Genomic DNA, 25,050 nt, shown 5'->3' with positions numbered 1-25,050 from the left:
TCCCCTTTTTTTTGTCCTGTCACAGTTAGAGGCGTGGTATCTTACCGCGGATCAAATAATCACGACTTATACAGTCTTTCTTTGTATCTCTTCCCAAAAAAGGAAAAAAAATTGCTTTTTGTATGCGCATTTTTTTTGGGAACAATTAATTGATATATTTGTAGAAACGTTGGCTTATTAATTTTGAATACGTCAGTTTCTTCTTCTTCTTCTTCTTTTTTTTGGCTTGAATGAATTTTCAATACATTAGTTAATGATGATATTCTGAATGCTCAAAAAAACTTTTTATTTTTTGAGTGTTGAGTTAAACGGTTTGGTGAGAGGGATTGCAGTTGTGTATATAATTTTTTTAATATTATATTTTGAATATGATTATTTCTTTTCTAGTATGATTTTTTCTCCATTTGCTCCCCTTCTTTCCCTTTTTTTTGTCCTGTCACAGTTAGAGGCGTGGTATCTTACCGCGGATCAAATAATCACGACTTATACAGTCTTTCTTTGTATCTCTTCCCAAAAAAGGAAAAAAAAAATTGCTTTTTGTATGCGCATTTTTTTTGGGAACAATTAATTGATATATTTGTAGAAACGTTGGCTTATTAATTTTGAATACGTCAGTTTCTTCTTCTTCTTCTTTTTTTTTTTTTGGCTTGAATGAATTTTCAATACATTAGTTAATGATGATATTCTGAATGCTCAAAAAAACTTTTTATTTTTTGAGTGTTGAGTTAAACGGTTTGGTGAGAGAGATTGCAGTTGTGTATATAATTTTTTTAATATTATATTTTGAATATGATTATTTCTTTTCTAGTATGATTTTTTCTCCATTTGCTCCCCTTCTTCCCCATTTTTTTGTCCTGCCACAGTTAGAGGCGTGGTATCTTACCGCGGATCAAATAATCACGACTTATATAGTCTTTCTTTGTATCTCTTCCCAAAAAAGGAAAAAAAAAATTGCTTTTTGTATGCGCATTTTTTTTTGGGAACAATTAATTGATATATTTGTAGAAACGTTGGCTTATTAATTTTGAATACGTCAGTTTCTTCTTCTTCTTTTTTTTTTTGGCTTGAATGAATTTTCAATACATTAGTTAATGATGATATTCTGAATGCTCAAAAAAACTTTTTATTTTTGGAGTGTTGAGTTAAACGGTTTGGTAAGAGGGATTGCAGTTGTGTATATAATTTTTTTTAATATTATATTTTGAATATGATTATTTCTTTTCTAGTATGATTTTTTCCCCATTCGCTCCCCTTCTCCCCCTTTTTTTGTCCCGTGATTTCTTTATGAACCCTTCTTTTTTTTTTTCTTAAGGGTTGGGTGGGATTGAATGGTAGTATGAGATGGATTGTAGTCCTAAATATGATCATTTCTGAGTATGATTATTTCTTTTCTAGTATGATTTTTGCAATTTCGCTTCCCTTTTTTTTTTATCCTATGATTTCTTTATCATGACTACATAAAGTTGGATCAACATGCTAAATAGTAAACTCTCTATTTAAAAAAAAAAATCTCTATAAAAAGTGAAACTTTTTTGTCTATATAAAAGTTAAACCTCTTTCACTAATAGAAAACGTGGTTGAGCTAGAAAATGATTTTATTATAACTTGAAACTAATTAAGTAAGTTTTGATCACAATCTCCTCTAAGAGCTTTGGAAAAACATAGAGGAACTTATTTTTGATTTCAGGTTGTCCAAACAAAAGGGTTGGTAGAAGAGAGAGGACAACGATGCATTGTATTAAATTTGTATACTCTATGTTCGTATGTAAAGTTTAAAAAACTTTAATATTTTGTACATTTTCAAAATATTTTGAAAGATATATACATATATATATATATATATACTTTTTAGGGTAAATTCCCTTTTGACCCCTTAAACTATACCCTGATTCCCACTTCAATCCCTAAACTTCTAAATGGGACACTTAAGTCCCCAAACTACTGAATCCGTCCCAATTAAGCATAACCGTTGACGGACTCGACAAAATCGTCAGTGTTTTCCGAGCGTGCAAAACAAGCGCCGCTGACCAAGGGCAGGGATGAAAATTCAGAGAAAAGATATAAAAAGAAAAAGAAATAACCGTATTAAGGAGGGAAACTTTCCCTCCTTTTATCAAGCACAATCGGGTCAAATAAATGACCTGATCCAATGCATAAAAAAGGGACGAATTGTGCCCTAATTACCGAAATGAGGGGTAAGAGCTTCTTGGTGGAGAGCTGGCGGAAATCTAAAGATAAGAAAGAAGACCAAGGAGAGATGGTTAGGGACACATGCAACTGTGGAAAACAAGCATTGATGATGACATCATGGACTGATATGGAGCTGCACATTGGCAATGATAGTTGAATGATTTACGTGACCTGCTGCTGCCTGCAATGTAGACAGATTTACACACATGTTTCCCCTCCAAGTGAAGGGGGTTGGTTGAAGTCGTCCGGTGACATGGCTAGTTGAACCAAGCTCTTCTGTCTGCCTATCATCAATGTATGAGTCTGGTGGTTTCATTGTTATCCCTGGACTGTGTGAATAAAATTTGGCACCAGTATTGAAGTTCAACTACATGTCACGAGATAAGAAATAGTTAATAGGATAGTGAACATTTTCACATCTCACACAGTATAAAAACTGAAATTTCGAAGCACTTACATGTCCAGATTCAGTATTGTGTGGAGCTGTCTCATATGGGTTAATCAGAGAATCGGTTGCAGCTCTGTTGAGTCCAAGTTCTCCAGTCATGTCCAGTGAGTTTCTAAAGGTCCATTGCCTCAGCTTGCAACCTTTCTTTGAATGGCCAGGTTTCCTGCAAAATGAGCATTTTCTTTTGCCCTTGACTGGTTGTTCTCCACCAATTTTCTGTTGAGTCTGACCTTGAGGAGCAGCTGTGCAGCTCTCTTGTGTACTTAAGTGAGTCACATTAGAAGTAGTTGGACCAGTACTGGTATGCCTTGTTTCATTTCTGATGGCATCTGTTTGTTGTGTGCTGGTCCCACTAGTTTCCTTATCCATATGGCCATCTCATCCCTTTTCTACTGGAGCAGTTTGCTGATTTTTTTTCGGGCAGCTCCTCCTATTATGGTCATATTTCTTGCACAGACTACAGCTCATCTTAGTGCCAACCTTGCTAACTTTGTGAGGTTTAGATGGATTCACACATGACTGGCTGTTCCTATCTTCATCTGGTCCTTTTTCCTCGTCTTTTTTGGCCTTCCAAGTGATTTCCCATATTTTGGAGGCTTCATTGGTGGTAAATCTACTGGGGCCCACACATTAGGTCCATTGATTGGATTCAACACAGGTTCATAACTCTTCATGTATGTAGTCTTCCAGTAGATAGGTGCCACATTTTTTTCTGGCTTGTCACGTCTCCTATAAATAGCAGCCACTGCATGGCCACATGGGATTCCCCTCAGTTGCCATTTTCTACAAGTGCAGGTCTTGCTCCCCAAATCAACGACAAACTGGTCACCAAAAGGACAGCATATCTGATACTTCATTGTGCCAGCGTAATAGCAGATCACATGCATTGCTCTTTCTTAGCCTTCTCAAGAATGTCAAAAATTGCTGGACATAAGAGACCTGACAAATAAAAGGGCAAATTAGATATTGAACATAGGGTAACTAGAAAGAAGTGCTGATAAAAAATAGTAAGCAAGTAGCTTAACATTCATGCTTGGACATTGTCTCTCTATTCTTCTCCATTCTCTTCAATAAATATAAGTAAATAGTTTGCAACATGCCTATGATAGGCAGTGATCGTGCCTTTAAAATAACTGAATTAAAAGATTCACACATGTTATTAACCAATATATCGCAATCCAATCCAGTCTTGAAATGAGCCCTTGACCAAGTATTGAGGTCCTTTTCATCCAACCATGCATATGCATCTAATGATTCTTGCTTCATCATCTCCATTTCTGCTTTGAAATGAGTCATATATGAAGCCCTTGCACATCGCCAAAGCCTATCTTTAAGAGCAAGACCTCTATGCATTTGCTTGAAGTTAGTGTAAAGGTGTTGGACACAACATCTATGTTCAGCTTGTGGAAGTTTGTCCCTAACAACCTGAAGTAGTCCCTGTGCAACACAGCATAACAATCACATATGTCACATTAATATCAATAGTATAACATAAATAGTTAATGGATAATAAATTTATTAATTTGTATTAATAAATACTACCTTCTGTTTGTTAGTCATAATGCACCAGCAACTAGAGTCTTCAATTTTTAAATCTTGTACAAGCAATCCTAAAAATCAACTCCAATTATCATAATTCTCTGCCCCAACAACTGACATTGCCAAGGGAAATATTTTGTTATCACCGTCCATTCCAACTGCTGACAAAAGCTGCCCACCATATGGACCTTTTAGGAAGCAATCATCTAACCCAATCCACTTTCTACAACCAACTAAAAAACCTCTCTTTATTGGTTCTAAGCACACATACAACCTTCTAAACCTAGAAACACCATCTTCATCTACATCAGTCTCAACAAACACAGTAGATCCCGGATTTGCCCTCCTCAATTCACCACAAAATGATTCCAACATGGTGTACTGTTTGTCATGGGACCCCTGAATAGTGTCTCTAACTTTTCTAAGTGTTCTATATCCTTGCTTAAGGCTGAAATCAACATTTAACTCCTCAGTTACTTTGGTCATCAACTCATGCACTGTCATAGATGGCGTTTTCCTTACCTCATCAACAAATAGTTTGCTAGCCAACCTAGATGTCATGTTTTTATTGTGAAATACTCTTCCACAAGTGTGCTTATCACTAAGTGTTTTTATCTTAAAAGTATTTTCATCTTGCATTTTAGATCCAAATAGCTGCCAGTCACAACTTCTGCATTTCACTCTCACCCTCCGTGTATCATTTTTCTTGAAATACACATCTCTCCCATCCATAATTGCTTGGATTCTTACAGCCAACCTGAATATAATGACTGATGTGAACTTCTGACTAACTTCAAACTTTGATTTCTTCATGTCTGTTTGCTCATTAAAAACTGAAAATTTAGGCCTCCTTGTCTTACTATTCCCATTTTCATCGGATTCACTTTGACTCTTCAATTCAAATGAATCATCCGAGTCATATTCTGATTCAAAGTCATCAATGTTAATCATATCCGAGTCATCACAGCAGTTAATTTCAATATGTGGGTCTCTCTTCCTTCCTGCCTTCTTATTTCTTTGCTCACTGCAATGAGAAGGACCAGGTTTATTGCAATGCGAAGGGCCAGCTGAATGTGCACCTAGGTCTCCTCCAAATGTTTGACCAATTTTGATGGCTTCATCTAATATGCCATTGTCTCCCTCTTGATCCTCATAGTCTGAATCTGCAATCTTCTCATTAACATTGACTCCATTTTCTTCCTCTTCTTGTCTGGCAGCATCACATTCTGTTTCCCCTACACCACCTTCATTGCTGGCTGTGTTTTGTGCATTTTTATTACTCCCTCCGTCCCGTTTTCTTAGTCTTGGTCTTTTTTTCACACAGATTAAGAAAGTGTAATTAATTTGGTTGGAAACATAAATTTAGATTAATAATTTCCTAAAATACCCTTATGCTAATCAATGTAGTCAATGTATTCAATGTATTGGAAAAACTCAATGTATTCAATGTAGTGGGTTAGCATTTAATAACAATGTATTAATAACAAGATATTTAATAAGGGTATTTTAGACAATTTGAAAGATTACTACATTTCTTAATGGGAAAGTGGACTACAATTTGGGACGGACGAAAAAGGAAAACAAGACTAACAAAGTGGGACGGAGGGAGTACAATTTTTACTTTGGTCATCTTCTTCTTTGACTTGTGCATTTGAAGCTTCAACACAGCCTTCAACATCTTTTTGTTCCTTTGCAGCATCACTCCTATTATCAGCTTTCTTTTCTACCAAATTTTCAGTTTCAGTCGCTTTGCTATTCACGTCTTCATATTCTGCTTCATCTTCAGCAGCAACACTATAAAATTCCTCACTTTCTGGTTCAACATCAGCACCTTTTGAGTGCTTGTCTACAGTTTCTGGTGCTACTTCAATACTTTCTGGTTCAACGTCAAGACCTTTTGCTTGCTTGTCTGCAGTTTCTGGTTCTACTTCTGGCCCAGCACTAGAGGGTGCTGCAGCTTGTGAACAACCTTGTGACAAAACTCCAAGAAACACTTCTGCCACCCTATGTGGTGGTAATGTGTTCACCATCATCTCACAATCCCTATCACACATACAAAAGACCAAGCATGTATCCAATGTCATCCCTGGTAGCAGATAATACCACCCAAAACGATCTTCTGCATCATACCCAAGACGGACTCCACATTTGTCTAGAGCTACTAATGACCACATTTTTGGGTTGCATCTATCTATAAAATCAACCCGTCCCCCTATATACTGTTTGTTAGGAGAGTCTGTGAAGGTTCCTTGATGATGTATCTTTAAGGAGAAAGGTTCAGGCCAAGTTCCACTATCACCATTTCCTGGTTCAAAGAAAAAAAATTTTAATTCAATAATTAATTTTTTTTACACCTTTTGCAGTGGATAGGGGACCACAATAATGTCTGAAATACAGGGAACAGCATAAACATTCGACATTAAACAATTTTGTCTTAACATTGCCTTAAAAAATACCCCAAATTATCAAATTGCCCATACAGGGAACATTCTGGCCCTTTTTACATTACACAATATCACTACAAAACCTAACCGACAACACAGCGCAATAACCCAACTACTATATACGCTATTATCCAACAAGCAAATAATGACATTTTAATATCATTTCTCTTACCGGGAGTGGGAGTGGGAGTGGGCTTTCTCTTCTTGTTCTTCAATGGCGACCTCATTTCTCCATCAGCCCTCTTGAATGTCGATCTAGACTTTCCCATTTTACAATGCCAGTCACCTCTAACTCACAGTCACAAGAATGTCAAAGGTATAGATTAGCACAAATCTGCTAACTTCGTTCACACCGTCCCTCTCTCTCTCTCTCACTCTCTCTATCTGTTCAAATCCACGGTGAAGACTGAAGACGACAGAAACAAAGCTGCTTCCCTCAATTTTCTTTTCCCCTTATACCTAACGGGCGAAATTACAATTATGTCCTGGCTATTTCAGTTTTCATGGCTTGCTTAGTCTGACTAACGGCGCTTGTTTTGCACGCTCGGAAAACACTGACGATTCTGTCGAGTCCGTCAGCGGTTATGCTTAATTGGGACGGATTCAGTAGTTTGGGGACTTAAGTGTCCCATTTAAAAGTTTAGGGATTTAAGTGAGAATCAGGGTATAGTTTAGGGGGTCAAAAGGGAATTTACCCTACTTTTTAATTGATCATATAAAACACATAATAATCTTTTGACGTATTATACTTCACGAATTATACTATAATTTTTGAAAAAATTTTAAAATTTTAGTAAGGAGACGGACTTCATCCTCTTGGTTATATACAAAATAATTATGTACTTAACAAAACATAATTCTATAGATTTATACATATAAAAGTAATAAGCTGATAAGATTTTAATAAATTTAGTGTCTCATACACAAGAATATGGGTTAAAATTAGCATAAATATAATATGATCTCTAAAAAATATAGTAATTTTAACTGTTGTATTTTCAGTTTCATAACTTTCAAAGACATTCGTACTATTCACATGCGAATTTATAATTCTGCCAAACAAGTATTTTAATTGCATTATTTTTAAAAAACTATATAATATATATGCATATAATTATCTCATATTGTACTCGTCCCGAATTTTGGGAAGCGTGCATAAATCCAAATCAATTTGGTCCGAATTGAAGGAAATGGAATCGGCCGCTGACAGTCCGAAGACTCATGAGAGTTTTCTTAGGGATTTTGGGCAAAGAGGGCCCAGAAAATGATGAGTCCATAACATGCATGCTATTCTTGGGGGATGCATTAATGAGAGGAATTAAAGCAGACTTTGACTTAACTTTTACTTTCGGTGCGAAGTTGAATATCTTGTGATCCATTTGATGATCTGATGAAACGTACAAGGTGCCATGCATCACTTTCTTTTCTCTGTGCTGCCCTTTCAATTTGTTGAGCCCATCGGGAATTTTCTACAAGAAAACTAATAAGACGAGGAGGACGGCACGGGCGTTAAGTGATTCACAGGAATATCGGGTTAATTTCAGTCATCAATCTCCGTTTCTTTTGGTACTTTCATCTACCAAAAGGAAACAAAATTAGAGCCGATTAAATTAACATCAAGAAATTTGTAAATTTTTAGCAGTCGATAAGATTGGCTTACGGAAAAATCGTGGCAACGATTTTGACTAAAAAAAAAGTTCAGGCTCTAGTGGCTTCTATTTCATGTTGATGAGCCTAATCAGCAATCACCACAAAAAGTTTTGGCACTTTTACTTCAGTCGTTCAAGCTGAAATTCCAACGTCGTATAAGCAAATTAGAGAAAACAATCCACAACAAAAGGAAGAAACAGGAGGAAGACCGCACCCAACTTCGGAGGAAGCAACTTTTCTCTCTCACGAATGTCTGTCTTGTGTAACCACCGGCCTTTGATAGGATGAGATGGCCACCACCTAGCCATTAAGGCTTGCCAAGTCAAGAGTTCAAAAATTCACATTTAAATTGGCTAGGCTTCAAAAATTCAGACAGATGTGTAGTGCATCCGTTTGATTCGATAATGATTCAAAAATTCAGACGGATGCGTAGTATATCCGTTTGATTCGGTGATAATTCAGTCCCTTTCGAATTATTCCTGAATAAATTAAATTAGAATTACTCCTGAATAAATTAAACGATACAACAGTTGTTGTCGTCTTTCCAAAAATAAAAAATAAAAAAGAATGTCTGTCTTGTGCACAAAAGTAATACTAAAAAGCATGTGAGCACGTTTGAAACGAAAGCTAGGCCTAGGATGTTGGCGTTGCTTCATATGGCCAACAGATCAAAAATCACAAAGTCAAACCACTCAATCCACCATCACAAGGTCAGGAGAATTGTAAGAAAAATATCTAATTGAATCAATCTTTACATCGTGCCCAACTTCAAAATTGTGAAGTAGTAGTAGTATCAAATCATCAATAATAATAATGAAAGTATATAATGCTTCATTATTTTGGCTTAACAGAAATGGTAGTATGAAAAACTGGCTGACTAACTGTGGTTCAAACATATATTAATACAGGCTCCCTTCACGCGGAAGCCTAAATTCTTAGTTAGGTTCATAATCATAATAATAATTTCGAAGAAAAAGAGTTCCTTTCGCTCATGATTCAACAGCTTGGAATAAACTTTTAACTGCCCGCCTGCCTGCCCCGTTGACATCTTGCTCTACACAGACTCATTTGTGTCTTTTCCTTCCGATCTGATCATTCAACATAATCACAAATTCTCCTTGTTTAGTGTTGATTGATCATTCAACATAATCACAAATTCTCTGTAATTATAGAAAACACGACCCTTGTTTAGTGTTTACACCACGAACAACCCGGCACTGACACCACCCAAAAAAAGGAAGAAAAAAAATCTTGACAATAAAAATCAATCACAACTAAGGTCTCAGATATACTAGATGATTTGAAATAGAAATCAGGAAATCCCACATCGTATTAAATGCTAATGCCATAATTTATTCTAGTCGCGCCAGCAACTAATCCACAGTATTTAGAGCTAATTAGTATGTATAATATAGGAGTATACAAACAAAAGAAAAAAATTAGATTGTGATCAGCTGGAATGTTTCCCATTCCATAATTAATAATTTTTTAGTAGTCAAACTCTGCAAACATGGGATGTCTCCACAAATATATTTTTAAACAACCGTACGTAAGTCAACTTTTAGCGTACGCACAAGCAAAAAGTCGACAAGTACTCTAACATTTATGCTGTAGAGCACTAAAAAAATACGTAATTTACAGTGCCACTATATTAAAATAAACAATTTGAGAAAAAAAAAAATGTACGTAATACATTTGCCTTAACTCGTAATTGAATTCGTTAATTCTTTACATTGTCAAATGTTTCAGAAGGATGAAACCAAAATTTAGCACAAAAGGTGGGAAAAAAAAAAAGAAGGAAAACGGTCACAGCAGAAGACGTAAAAGGGGGCGCAAACAAAACAAAAACAAAAAAAAGAGCAACTAAATCACCCCCCCCCCCCCCTCTCCCCAATGAAGTTGGAACATACCCCCAAATTTTAGCAAAAAGCCAACAACATGGAACTTCAATCCAGATGCCCATCACAATCATCGCCACTAAAATTTACTGCTACTGCTAATCTACTACCAATACTAACACCATCTCCCTAAACATACCTGTAAGTTCCATCCAATCCTATCCAGCCATTGATTCTTAGTGGCAGCTCCATTAATAATATATTTTTTTTTAAAAAAAAAGAAGAATTCAAGAGAGAACAAAAAAAGAAAAAAAAAAAAAAAGAGGCTGAATCAGTAATCCGGCATGAGTTGACTAATTTTGCCTTCTTCAGCAGCCATTTTCTGCTCCGAAATTTTCAACCATACGCAAACAGCTGTAAAGCTCAGCACCAGACTCAACAACCCACTCCCCAATCCGATCCCCACAATGGCCAGAACCGATAGCCCTTTGCTCCTCATCGGCGGCAATGGGTACCCGTACAGATCCTTATTCCCCTCGTAGGAGCTCGCATTAAACCTCGGCAGGTTCCCGCTCCTATTTCCTAAGGACGACGGTATCGGACCGGACAACTTGTTATTCGAAACATCGAAAACCGAGAGGCGGGCCAGCAATCCCAGCTGCTGAGGGATGAGCCCGGAAAGTTGGTTATCGTGGAGATCGATCACATTAAGGTAGGCGCAGAGAGCGAGCTGTTGCGGGATTGGCCCGGAAAGTCGGTTAGAGGAGAGGTTCAGGACAGCGAGGTTGACGAGGTATTGGAGGTCAGGGGGGATGGGGCCGGAGATGGCGTTGGAGGAGAGGTCGAGTGCTTGGAGATTAGTACAGCTGGAGATATTGGGGGAGATGGAGCCCTTTAGGAAGAGGTTGGAGAGGGAGAGTTTGTAAATGCGGCCGTTGTTGCAGGTGGCACCTTGGAGGAAGGAGGTGAAGCCTTGGCAAGGGTTAGCGAAGGTAGCTTTGCTCCAGTTATGGAGGTTCTTTAATGGGTCTTGAAGGGATTCACTGAGGTGGGTTAAGCATAACTCGTCGTTTGGATCTGGCTCTGATGGCGGGAGTAGGGCGCACGTTAGCAGGATAATCAGCAGCAGGATTCTTGTGTTGCTCCAAACACCCATTCTTTTTGTGGGGGGTGGAGGGTGTTGCGTTGGGGGCTAGAGGCTGGTGGCACTAAAATGCGTTTGGAGAATTATAAGATACTGTTATACTTTGCAGTTACTAAAGTATTCTTTTATCTTGGGGGGACGTTTTTTGTAGCACTATCTGAGTGCAGGTTGGCAACAGGTGGGAGGGGAAGATGGGTACAATTTGCTGTAATGTATGGAAGTAATTAGACTAATTGCTCTAGTCTATATTGGATTAGTAGAAGTTCACAGAGCTGATGTTCAGAAACTGAGAGAAGGGGAAAGGAGGGGACTCACCAAAAAGAAGCAACGAAGAAAGAATTTTAAAGAATGAGAGAGGGATGCTTTTTATTTGGGATTTTTCGTAATTTCCTTATCAGAGTGACAAGCCGCACGCTAGCCCAGCAACACGAGCACGGACTAGGAGGAAGGGGATTGGTGTTGTCATTTGTCATCAGGGCGGGTAAAATTATCCGTTAACTCAAAAATTCGTCGTATCCAATCTAATTCGACTCAAAAATTAGAATATCTGATCTGTATTATTTGATTGGATCAAAAGAGTGTCGGGTGCCATTTAAGATGCAGGATAAGTTATGGCCGCATAATTAAAAATTCACGAGAACTCGACTCGCCGTCGCGTGTATATATATATATATATATATATATATATTATTTTTATACGCATACTATAAAATAATATTTTTAGAGTTAAATGAGCAATTTCATTGAACAAATGGTATTACGAATTGAAAGCCTATAGTTTATTTACAAGATTCATTTGTCGAGATCATGATATTATGTTTTATAGAAAAGAATTTAATTAATGTGGAACATATATTTAAAAAAATGTGTTACTTATTTCAAACTTTTATTGATTTTGAAGTCTTTTAAATTCTTTCCTTTATCTTGTATTTTCTTCACTAGTGGGAGACTTTTTTTTTAGAACAAAGCCTTTATTAAATTTTAGATAAATATTAAAATACAAAATTAAATTAGTATAAATTATTTTTTTAAAAAAAATTAAATGATAAGTCGGACGAAGCGAATACCTGTTGAGCTAGCCCTAACTTAGCAGGTACTCGCTAATATGCGAGGTAGATAATGATAAAAAAATAACTGATCGACAAGATAAGGATCTTGCGGGTCAGATCAGTCAAATGATGGACGTGGCGGATACCCGACCTTCCCCTACCGTGTCAAACGATTAGGTTAATGTTTTCGAGATCTTTCATAATTAATTAGAGCTAATTCATGCTCATGCTGTGGGCTTTTGCCACATCATAAGGCTCTTTAATTTTATTTTTTTTTTGGGGTGTTTGGTAGGGGAAGTGCTGGGGAGTGGTGGTGAGTATGGGGATAACGAGAATGAGAATTAATTTCTATTAATACTTAGCTTCTCTTCTGTAGTCTATAACACCCAGAAATAAAAATAAAAAGAAAAAAGAAAAGAACCGGGGGAGATCAGGATCCCACTAGAGACTTGATAGGCTTGGTGAAAATGAAAGTGGAAGTAAATACAAAATACTTGGCACGAGCGAGACGGGGTGTTCTCTGTTGCGGACTGGGGGTGGGTCAGCTGCTGCAAAATTTGAGGACTGGTGGGGTTTCGATGGGGACAACACTAATCCCGTCCTCAATGGCAATTTTTGGGCACTTGATGCGCTCTTCTTTTCATTTTCATGGGCGGCTAGCAACGTCGAATTCTAGTTCAATTACACTCTTTTTATGCGGCAAGCTTATCTCTCTTCGGACCAATCAGCCACTACTCCTATTTGCTTTAATGAAACAATTAAAGTCGATTAAAACTTTTATAATCACGGTTAAGAGATGATTTATTGATGCACTTGCCCCTCCTGGCTCTTTTGATTTATCCAAAAATTTAATTTAATTTAAAAAAAAAAGAAAGAAAAGAAATGGCCTTGCTGGAGACGATTTTCCAATTTTTCTGGCCCCTCAACTGTAGAGTACTTTCCCACTCTTCTCTCTGTGTGTTTACTTTTAATGTTATGCATGTTCTCTGAAATGATACCTCTTAAGTATTGCTTAATTTAAAAGTTATCACCGGGTTTGGACGGCAAGATGGACCACATTACTCATGCTCTACCCAGCCTAAAGCTGCATTGACAGTGGGCGCGCAACCAAGTCCAAAACCTACAAAGTACTTTCTCAGCTGCTGTTTATGTAGTTTTGGTTTTACCTACCGGATTGAGTAACTTTCAGTACTTAATTCCTCAAAACGGGTGAGGGTTTAGCTTAAAAAATGTATCAAGGCAGCATATATAATAGGACTATATAAAACGAACTTCCCATTGTAATACTTGGTTGTCCATTGAACACAAAAGGGTTAGGAAGTAGTGATTATTTTGTGAGTTTGGAGATTGCAAAAGAGTCACGCTTGCAATATTCAAATTTTATTACTAATGCTGAAGTTTTTTGCATAATCATTCATCCATATGCAACTCACTTTAGGATACTACTAAAGCACAATCTAGTTTTTTTTTTTTTTTTTTTAACACAATCTAGATTATCATGGTGTTAACTAAAAAACACATCATCCATTTATAACTGTATAATGTCCGTCCATATCCCAATAAGCTGCTCAAGACAGAATCAACATCTTTTTCCTACAAGCTAGCACAAATGAACATGCTGCTGTTGGGAGCAAAGTCCAAAGCTCTAAATCCAAAAGCGCGCTTCATGGATCACTGAAAGTGAAGGAAGAAGCCATATTTTTGCCTAGCAGGCCCGTGAAGTTTGTGCTGCGTCCCAAGTCGGGAACAGGAGTTGCAGTCCCGCTGCTCCTGAGAATTTTGTACCATAGCCTTAACTGGTCCCTCCGACAGCATGATCTCTTTCCTTCGCAGATATATCATCTTACTCCTAAATATCTATGGCGTTACTTGGGGAAAAGTCGGAAACAAACTTTGTGGGTATTAACGCTGCACAATCCATCACTCTTCCTCCCCACTCCTCACACACACACACATATATGTGTGTGCGTGTGTGCGTGCGCAGGCAGCTCATTCGTGCGTGTGTGCGTGTGTGTGTGACACTGACAGGGACTCGAAAATGATGTGTAATTCGTCGGTCTTCTGAAATCGGAACAAATGCTAGTCTTAGCTTGAATACTTGCACAACAATTACCATTAACTAGTTAGTGGTTTTGGGTGCAGTTGAAAAATCAACCAACCAACCAACCATTGCAGGTTTATCAGTGTGTTTTTCCAAGGCATGTAATTATGGGTTTTTGGTCTAAGAGCCTCAAAAATCTCACCGCTTGGAAAACGAACTGGTGAAAGATAAAGTACCAAAAAAAACAAAAAAGTTGGTACTGAAGGTTAGGGATTTGGCGACGCAATGAAACGCACTAACTACGCATATGGTAGTAGAACTGGTGGTAGGGATAGACATTGACGACTCTACTAATGAGTCGTCAGATAGAAATAGTGGGGAGGGGAGTCGTAGTATTAATATAATTAATACTGCACCTAAATTAAAAACACTCGGACACTACTCAGCCTCTAGTAGTGGGCTACTCGTTTCGAATGCACCTTGGACCGATTGTCCAATCATCATCTTGTACGAAAGGACGATAAGTTGAATACTTGGTGCGTCTTCACTGGCTCCCTGCCCCCATGGAACATTTACTGGTGCTTGATCAGGTCAGGTTAGCACTTAACCACACAACTCTGCCAGGTAAAATTTCGCTATCAAAGTTAGGGATATAATAATGATGTAGTAGTAAATGTTCCAGAACTGAACCACCACCGCCTCTGGCTGGCGGGGCGGGGGTAGATCAGGGTAGTGGTGGAGAAACCTTTTTCAGTTTTTGTATCTGCTTTCTTTCATTTAAGATATATACATATATATATATATATATATGTGGTGCATGTCTAGTTTTGGTTCATGGATTGAATTATTTGCGTTGGCCTTCTTTTAGACACAGAAACCCAATCGCTAGTCATCTTCAGCTTTTTTTGTCTAATAAAGTTTTTGCCATCTCCGATAATTTACACCTAAGAATTCCATCCCATAAATGTTGGGCTTTTTCTTCTTCTTCAACAATTCTTCTTCTTCTTTTTTTTTTTTTTGGTTTTTTTAACCCTTGAATAGGGAAACAATAACTCAATTGGTGACTCTATTTCATTTAATCACTCGTTATCTTATTTCATGTTCATGCATAATACTAAAGCAATAAAATGTTCATGCTGACTCCGCATAAAAAAAAGAAAAAAAAAAAGACAAATTAGGAAATGAGACGGGGCCTTCCACGACAACCAATGTTTTAAAACTCGGACTGTTAATTGAACCGGTGAAGTGTTCAGGTCAAAGTTCAATTGATCGGACCGGTTCAACCGTAGTTCAATGATTTTTTTAAAAATAATTTATATAAAAATATATATATACACACAAAATAAGACATGCAATGGACTCATCTAAAACTTTATATGATAAAAAGTTTAATATTTTCGAATAACTTAGATTTTCAAAAATAAATTTTTTAAATTATAAGTTGAAACAAATAAATTTCATCTCAATCTCAATTATATTTACCAAAAAATAATCTTAAATTCAATCCAAAATATACCACAATATTTTGAAATTATACAAAATTCACGTTTATAGGAATTTAGATATTGTGAGTTTAAATTTTAATTTACGTTTTTGGGATTTTGAAATTGCAATTAAAAAAAAAAAAGAAGTTTGGAGTTTAAAGGAAGTCAGGAGAATCGAAAATAAAAATACAAACTTGATAAGAAACAAAAAATGAGATAAAAGTGAGTGGTTGTGACATTTCATAATTAGTCTTTAGAGTTTAAGAAAAATAATTCTTTTTAAAATTTTTTTCAATTTAATGGACAAAAATAAAATTAAAAGATGAAAGAAAAATCAATAAATTAAAACTAAAGATGTTTGATTAAAAAGGGAGTGACAAAGGAAAAGATGAGAGAGAGAGAGAGTTGAATATTAGAAAGAAAGAATCATAAGAAAATGAGATTTTGTAGAGAAAAATGATAAAAGAAAAATGGATGTTTGTTTTATATAAATGAGTTATCATAAAAAATTTATAAGATGTAATGATACAATGGTTACTATATTGGTTTTTCATCACAAATGTCCTGAATTCAATCCTTGGTAGCTGTGCTTTGCAAAATCTAAAAAAATATTAAAAGAAGAGTTAAAAACCGAATACCATCGATTTGACCCCCGTTTACCCTAAGAGGTTTGACCGATTTTCTGACAAAGTCAGCTGTAATTTAGAATTGGACTGATGCCATGAACGGTTGACGGTTCAATCGGTCGATCGCCTGTCCAGTCCGATTTTCAAAACATTGACGACAACAGAAGAAGAGAGGCTGGTATGGTAGGGCAAACCGTATCATGTTGTAATTTGACTACTTGGATTTGTTCTTGGCAAGTCTTTTTTTAAGTGTCTGTTGGGACGGGGATCTTGACATTCAAAACTGAGACAACTTTACGGAATAAAGCAGGGAAGAAAATGACTACAAAGGATAGCTAACCACATAAACCTTTTTGTGGTAGTTCTCCTACAAACACCTGGGGTCCCCCTCCAGCGTCATACCAAAATCCTTCCCTTTGCTGCTCAAACATCTGTTTGGTTGGTAGCCAATGGGCCATTAGATTTAGATTATCGTTTCATTCTCTGCTGATAGCAATCTCTCAGCGCCTTGTCTCTCGTCTCCTAATCTCACATTTTTAATCTTTGATAATAATTCGTGGTTCATAACCAAGACATAAGTACCCGCTATTTACAGCTCAAACAAAAAAAAAAAAAAATTGGCCCATAAGCGTTCCATCAACCATCGAATCTTGGCAGGCAAGCAATTTGCGGGATGTTGTTGGTTTTGAATAAGACTTGAGATATTCTTGAAATTATTTTCAATTGAAAAAAAAAAAAGCATAAATTTTGCATTTAACGGTCGACTGACTAGAATTGGGCCTGTTCATTAGCAATTGGGCCAGGCATTCGCAAGGAATCCGGAAGGTGACGTGCCCCGGATCCCTCATGTTCCAAGAATAGCCTTGGCTCACGGTTTGATCGATCATTCTAGAGGCCTGTCCTTTGGGCAGATGGTTAACGATTCTGAGAGGATCTGGCATCTTAAAGCCCATCATAGAAAGAAGCCCAATTATTTAAACATTTTGCTCCAACTGGCAACATTTACGTCACTTGGCTCACGTTTTTTTTTTTGGGTAACCTTTTAAAAGACTATTCTTCCTTTTGGAAATTTCTTCCTCAATGGCTTCCACATTATCGATGGGAAACCTTACTAATTGAAAATAGTTACGAGCGGTTTTATGCAAAAAAAAAAAAAAAAAAGGTTTACTGCTATTTTGCAAATTATAGAGGGGGTTCCTAAAACTGTAAAAGATTAGAAAAAATATAGGAGGAGAAACGCATTCGATTCATTAGTCATAAAATTTCTCCGGATATTCTGTACGAATCGATTGCAGTCTATACTATATCCAAGAATGGAACTGGCAATTTCTGAACGGAAGCAAGATACTGTGGAAGTTGTGATCGTGTGAGGCTTATATATATGTTATGGGTAGTAGGAAGAATGTGTGGGGTTAAAGTAACAAGAGGAAAACCTCAACAGTCAAGTGTAGCAATGTCCTTTTTATAACTAATGCTGTTAATCCAGCTGCGCTATTCATTAGTTTGGCTCGTTTGAAATTTTATATGAGTCGAGTTTGAATGAATATTTTGGTTTGATAAATCATCAAACGAACACAAGATAGTTCATGAATTTAAACGATCATTTGCGAGCATGGGCCTCATTGTCATTTTACAAAATTTAGCGTTTATATTGTATTCATAATTTCTATTCCAAACTTTCCAACCTCTGTTAGTCTCAAACATGTTGTTCCTTGGTAGTTAATACTATGGACAAGCAAATTGTATCAATTTTATGAAAGAGAGCCTGAACTCGAATGTCTCGAGTCTGTTCATGAATGGTTCATTTAAGTTAAACAAGTCAAGTTTAAGTTCAAGCTTGAATTATAATTTTGTTTAATGAATCGAACACAAACACAAATTTACAACTCGAATATTATTAAACGAATACGAGTCTTGTCTGTGTAACTTAATGATCAGAGTTCAAACATGATATGTTGATTTAGATTCGATTCGTTTATAACTATATTTATAACCTCTAAGTAAGTAAAAAAAAAAAAAAAAAAAAAAATTACTTGTTTGCTTGTAGATAATTGCTTCTGTACAAGCATTGAATGTTTAAATCATCCAAGAAAAGTTTGCATGGACATGATTAAACTTTTGACAATTTCCTATTAAGACAAGAGAACGTGCTTTTCGTAATAATTAATTAATTAATTACAGCTCGAGAGCAACCACGCATGCAGTTTGGACTGCTTATCTGATTAGCGATCCCATCCTAAGAAATACGTACTACAAAACAATTCTAAACGACGTACTGTTAGTGTCACGTCTACACCTCATGTTCGGCGGCAATTTCCCATTACATAATGATAATAATAATAAATGTGTATTAGTAGGACAAAGATAAAACAAGTCTGAGACAACATAATTGCTAATCTTGTTGACGGGACAACCTCTGATCCAAGACTTTCCCATCGTGCTAGACAACTACTCACAAATTTTCCTTTTTGACTGCATCATCACTCCCATTGTTTCCCTTTCCCTTTTTCCCCACTTCAGTATTGTACGCACCAGATGGTATGTTATTCTACTACCCTTTCAAATTTACAACAAAGGGATGGGATAGGACCCGGTAAATTGGATTGAAATAGATATAATAAATCTCTTCCCTGACTATTATTTGATCAACACAGAAAATCCAAGAGTCGCCCTCCTCCATTTTTTTGTTTGAAGAGAAGGTTGGGAGGGGGGGAAAGGAAGAATGGACGGACTGGATGAGTACGCCCAGACCTAGAGCCAGAATCTAGAATTGAGGGATTGCATGCATTTCACTCAGTAGTAATTAATAGATGAAATTCAGTTGCCAGAACATGCGTCTGATTTTTCATCCTTAATCGAGCCGTTGTTGGTGACTTCAATATGATATGATTGCATCATATCATTAGTATTCGTACATGAAATCCTTGCATTACCTGTGTGCACGAGTGAACGACTTTGCTCGTGAGGATTGATATTAAGGATGCAATTATTGACGTCCAGACACCAAATCACTTTTGTGATGATTGCTTTCGGCTGATAGCTAATGCCGATTAAATCTTGAAAAGAGAGGATGAGAAAAGAGATATGAACAAGATCAAGCACCACAAACTGCAGCACTACGGAAATTTCAACTAGTTATGGATGGCCCGTTTTACTTACCGCCAAAGTAATACTGTGCCAGAATCCATTCTTAACACCCTTTTCTCAACTTTTTGAAGAATAAAAAAAAAAAAAAGTGAAAAAGGCTGGCGGCCGGCATTTTTTGTCACCTTTGGAGAAAGCTTAGGTTGGAAAACAGAGAGGAAAAATTTTTACGGTCACGATTACTGGTTTGAAATAGATAACCGGAAGATCTACATCCAGAAAGAAAGAAAAGTAGCCCAATTGATGGTCAAAGACACAGATAATAGACCTTTCTGCTATGGGAAACTTTGAGCTGCTTCTGTACTTAAAGGTGCAGAGAAGCAAAATCTAATCATGAATTGGGGTGCATTCATTTGGTCAATGAATCAATGCATGGATTAGAAACCTTACCTAATCATTTCCTCTAAAGCTTCCCGCCATCAATTTTTTCAAGCTTTTGATACATAAATTTAGTGCCCAAGTTGGGAAATGTTGAATTTCTTCTCGACAGAGTTCACAGGGCCCCGCTAGAGCCAGTAACTACAGGGAAAAACCACATGATTTCCCCTGCCTGTTGCTCATGCAAAAGCCAAAACCTGCAGGGCCATTTTAATTGGACACTGATTATATCATCATGATGCATCTGTCCACGAAGCAAAAACAGAGACATGAGGCCTCAGCTGAGTTGAAGAGATCCAAGGGTTGGCCGTGTGGGGTGATGGGCTAGCAAACAACTTGGATGCTGCTGGAGGAATTGTAAATTGCATTGGTAGACTGTTGCTTTTATCAGGGCTGCCTTCTCTGGAGCAGCTCAAACTCGTCACCAATGAAGAGGGTTCTGAGAAATGAGTCGTCATCTTGCCTGATCCTGCCGCCTCTTGATGAGCGGTAGTGCTAAGCGTTTCCATCCCCATCAAATCATTCACAGACATTGGAAAAGATGAAGTCTTGAAATGTTCGGGATCACCCGGTTTCTGAAGAGGAAACTGATGAAGAGCCACATTCCAGTCTAACACATTATCATTATTCTCCTTGGAGGTGGTGTTAACTTCCTCATTGCAGTTGAGATTGGAAGGGTTCCCAATAGAGATGTCATTGCTAGATTCCAGGTTGTTCTTTCTACGAGCTAGTTCGCCTGCAAGAAGGTTACTGCTCGCCATGATCCGATCTACATCGTACCTAGATATGTCAAAGTTGGTTACAGCATTCGCACCCCGAAACTTGATTGCTGCTATGTCATAGGCCTCAGCAGCTTCCTCTTGGGTGCCTGAAATGTTATCAAGTAAAACTTAGAAACCTAATTAAAATGCAATAATCAGTTTATGAATGAGGCAGCTTTCAGCTTTCCGCTTTCCCCAATATTATACAACCACACTACATTGTTAAAACTAAAGGAGAATGATTTATTAATATGTACAACTCTAACTGCTATGTAAAAGGAAGGGCAAGTTAATCCGAGATGAGGGAAAAAAACGGGGGCAAAAGCCAAAGTGGCCTTGGCGTGTTGGCAGCATTGCCGTTTACCCCAGTGAACTGTTTTTTCGCAAAAGCTGTTTCCTTGCTGGTATCGCACAATCCCGCAAGGCTTAATCTCTGCGTCACTATCAGCAGTATGCTGAAGTCTCAAGGGTCAATAAGTAGCAAAAAATGGGCATCCTAGAGATGTGGTCTAATTTATTCATTTACTTTTTTTGTACAGCATGTACTTGATAAATTATTTCAAAAAAAAAAAAATCTTTCAAGATCTAAACCTGTTTGTAACGCTAGCACGACAATAGGAAAAGCCAGTACAAGTTAGTAGTAGGATGAACAAAAATTATGATTGTTTAGGTCCGAGAACTTACTGAAGGTCCCCAAGTAAAGGTCTTTGTTGCCTGCCACTCTGCCAATCCTAGCTTGCCATCGTCCATGTTGATGATGTCTGCTAAAGAAAAATATAAGAATACAATTTCAGCTAAACAACAGATACTAATCATGATCAGAAACATATCAGTTTATATCTGTTTCTAAGTTCTAAGACCTTGTTACTCCTCTGTACATTGAAGCTCCCCTTGAGAAACCACTGCTCTTTCTGCAAATTGTAGTGTAGATATCATGGAGGGGATAAAGTCAAGTCAGACTTAAGAAAAAATCAGATGCTATAAGATAGAAAGGATGATGAGCCACCTTCTCAAGTGAGCCACATATTCCTGCCTTGCCATGCTTTTCATTTCTTCAAGTTCATGCTGATAATTTTCCAACTGAAAAGGCATCACCAAGCAAATCAGGCTAAGGAGAGTTAATAGGACATCTAAGTTCAAGTTACCAGAACCAAACCCCTACCGGAAAATTAATATGAGTCGAAGGACCCCAATACTTGAGTGCTGCCAGATCATAAGCCCTTGCAGCTTTTTCTTCCATATCATAGCCACCTAAGTTCAGCATTATGGAGTACATGAGGTGCTAGGAACATAAACACAATAGTGCTCAATCATTTGAAAAATAAACAACGAAAGGACTTAGAAAACAAATATACCTAGATAAACTGGAAGACGTCATCAGAGAAGCAACCCCCGTTGTAATACCATGAGAAGGATAGGATTCAAAGTTAGCAAGTTAAGAAAGCTGCCAATATGTACAATGTGGCTAATTTTGTAGCAAATAACTTGTTAGTTACTTACCTTGCCTTCCTTTTCTGCTTTGACCTTCTTTCTTGCAGCTGTTGTCCCATAGATGTGCTTCATATCTACCAGTCCATCTGTGCCTGATCACAATCCAGAGGAAAGGCATTCTAATAAGTACTACCAACATTAAGGATACCAAATACTGTTTGACCAGAGGACAATTAGTGTTAAACTACGAAGCATGATAACTAGTGAGCAAGCAGAACAAGGACAGGCTAAACTAGCATCCTATTTATGTAAGAAGAGCAAGTTTGTTTAACTAACCAAGATTTAACTATTCTAAGACAAATAATGGATAACAAAAAAGAGATATTAGACGAACCAAGTCAAAAGATCTAACCTTGTTACGCCTCTAAACTGTGAGGTTCTCTGCCCAAATGTATCAATGGACTTTCTGTGAACTATCTGCTTCTGCTCGACCTTTTCAGGCCCTCTTTTCTTAGTTTCAATGGCCACACACTCTGTCCCTGTGGGTGAAATTTGCTGGGAACCAGTAATACAACTTGATTGTGAACCCGGGCTCATTGATAAGCTCAAGGACTGCAAATCCCCATACCCCATTGCACCAAAGGAACCAGACTCACACCTATTTTCACCCCCGCTGCCAGTCATCTTAGGCTCTAGTGAATGATCGCCAAGGTAATTCCTAGAAACCCAATTCTTCATACCAGAAAGATCATTATCTGCCATTATAGGCAGCTGAAGATTGGTTTCAGCAAGATGAGTTCCTTTGCTTCCCTGTTCTGATGCCTGGTAAAATTCATGGCATCTAAAGGGAGAGTACTCCGCATACTGTTGAACCTGAATCTGCTGTTGCCTCTGATGCTCCTGCTGCCTGGAGTTCCCTTGTAGATTGTTCAAGAAATCTTGACTACTGGGCGCATGATTCAAGCTTTGGTGGTAGTACATGCTGTCTAGGCTGAGAGCCATACTTCGTCTTTCACCAGCTTCGTAGTGATGGGTCCCCATTGTTGTTCCACCAAAGAAGTTCTCAAGTTTTGGAGTTGAAAGCATACCTTGATAGTAAAAGTTAAAAACTCATAAGATTCCGCGGGTATAGGTAAATAAGCAAGTATTACAAAGCATCAAACAAGAAAAAAACCAAAAAGACAAAAAGAAGCTAGTTTTGAGCTAGACAGACCTTGTGGTTGTGAAACGTTCATAGCCTCCATAATGCACAATGAGCCGTCAGACTTGAGTGGCATCACAGTCACAGGCGAGTAGAACGCAGCAGCATTGTCACCTTCAATCCCACGGTAGATTCCAGGGTAGTTAAAATGAGAGGAAGGATGGGAAAAGCTTAATGCGACTGAGCTAGAGACTGCATTAGAGCAAGGCAGAGCTGTTTGGGAAGGATGGTCAGCAGCAGCAGCAGCACCATCCATTTTGTTCATTTGGGGGGACAAAGAGAAACCCAACCAGTTAGTATTACTATTGTTGCTGGTGTTACCATTACTTAGGGACTTCATTTTTCCCGCTTAGAAGAGAGTCTTCTTACTCTTAGCTAGAGTAGTTTACCAGTTTCACTTCGCCTGGTGGGAGGACTGAGGAGTCAATCATTGGAAAGCATATAAACTAATCATATCTCCTCAATCTCTTTGCTCCCTCCAATTGAAACTATGTAGGAGTAGCAGCTTGCAAGTTGCAAGTAGTAGTAGTATTTTGTTTTCTAGCTGCGGAGACTAAGTAGACGAAATCTTGCCAAAATCTAAAGAAAGCCCAAAAACCCACTGAATAGCTGAATCTACGGTCTTTTTCTTTTACTTTTCTTTCTCTCTCTCTCTCACTGAAAAGATTTCTAAAGAGAACACAGCTAGTCCCTTTAAACTTGAACAAAAAGAATGAGTTCCAGCAAGCAATGCTGGGCATCCATCCTGCATTCCATAGGGATCTGTGTTTGAGAAAGACAACTTCTTCTTTTACTTTTCCTGTCCTCCGCTCCACCCTTCCCTTCCTCTAATCCTCTTCCACTTTTTCTTTTATCCTTTCCGTGGTATGCTCACACGCAAAACACAAAACTACACTGCTCCGCTAAACTGGTATATTTGAGCAGAAATACCAAGTCCTCAAAAAGACCATCAATCAAACTAATGGCCCCAGAGCACGCTCTATTATCCCAAGTGCAAAACCGAGGGATCGAATCAGAAGGGTCCAGGGCATAAATCAAGAAAATGTACCTCTGTTAAAATAGGCCTGGACTTTATACTGTTTCAATACCATTACTGATCGTTCCAACACCACAGTGAACACTATTGTGTCAAGGTACACAAACAGTTATAGTAATTGTTTGTGAATACGTATGCATTTCTCTTTTTGTACGTTTTTTTTTTTTTTGTTTGGGGAGGGGGGTGGCGAGAGGAGGGTTTCTTTGGTCAAAGCTCAAAAAGATTTATATGCATTATGTTGTGTACAGGGAGGGGCTCATGACTTATTCATCTTGGGGAGAAATATTTCATCCGTCGGTAATTGAGTGGAAGTGGCAGAGGGTGGGGTGGACATATTAAAACGATATGATTTAACAATCAATTAGGTGGTGTTGCTTTTTTACAATCCCGCAGGATCAGAGAAGCTTAGCTAGATTTCATAGGGCAGAAGACAAAATGTCGATCTGATCACTTCACCAGTACAGTACATAGCCCCTCTGCAGCAACTGGACCTACTAGCTTAGTTATTTTTTCTTTTAGAATTCTTTTCTTTTGATTAATGGGCATCTAGTACTATGTATGGCTGGCTACTACTTGGTCGCCGCAGGAAGCAGAGCCTGTTGGACAAGTCTAAACGATGCCGTCTAGATGTTGCCTGGATTGATAC

General features: G+C 37.7%; 2 protein-coding genes across 2 annotated transcripts; both read right to left on the bottom strand.

Moving 5' to 3' along the window:
* Positions 1-10,188: 10,188 nt before the first annotated feature.
* LOC113699118 (receptor-like protein 44) lies at positions 10,189-11,408 on the bottom strand. Its single transcript, XM_072057308.1, has one exon. It carries the CDS (start codon positions 11,263-11,265, stop codon positions 10,441-10,443), a length of 825 nt encoding a protein of 274 aa, XP_071913409.1. The 5' UTR covers positions 11,266-11,408; the 3' UTR covers positions 10,189-10,440.
* An 8,515-nt stretch (positions 11,409-19,923) lies between these two features.
* On the bottom strand, positions 19,924-24,578 carry LOC113699119 (AP2-like ethylene-responsive transcription factor ANT). Its single transcript, XM_072056462.1, has 9 exons — positions 23,381-24,578; positions 22,580-23,255; positions 22,237-22,319; positions 22,092-22,100; positions 21,899-21,987; positions 21,743-21,816; positions 21,597-21,647; positions 21,421-21,497; positions 19,924-20,843 (listed from the first exon to the last, which is right to left on the bottom strand). Exons 1-9 carry the CDS (start codon positions 23,706-23,708, stop codon positions 20,209-20,211), a joined length of 2,022 nt encoding a protein of 673 aa, XP_071912563.1. The 5' UTR covers positions 23,709-24,578; the 3' UTR covers positions 19,924-20,208.
* Between the last annotated feature and the right edge of the window lie 472 nt (positions 24,579-25,050).

The sequence above is a fragment of the Coffea arabica genome, chromosome 7c (genome assembly GCF_036785885.1).
Source record: "Coffea arabica cultivar ET-39 chromosome 7c, Coffea Arabica ET-39 HiFi, whole genome shotgun sequence".
NCBI classification, from domain to species: Eukaryota; Viridiplantae; Streptophyta; class Magnoliopsida; order Gentianales; family Rubiaceae; genus Coffea; species Coffea arabica.
This window is presented reverse-complemented; position numbering and strand designations above follow the sequence as displayed.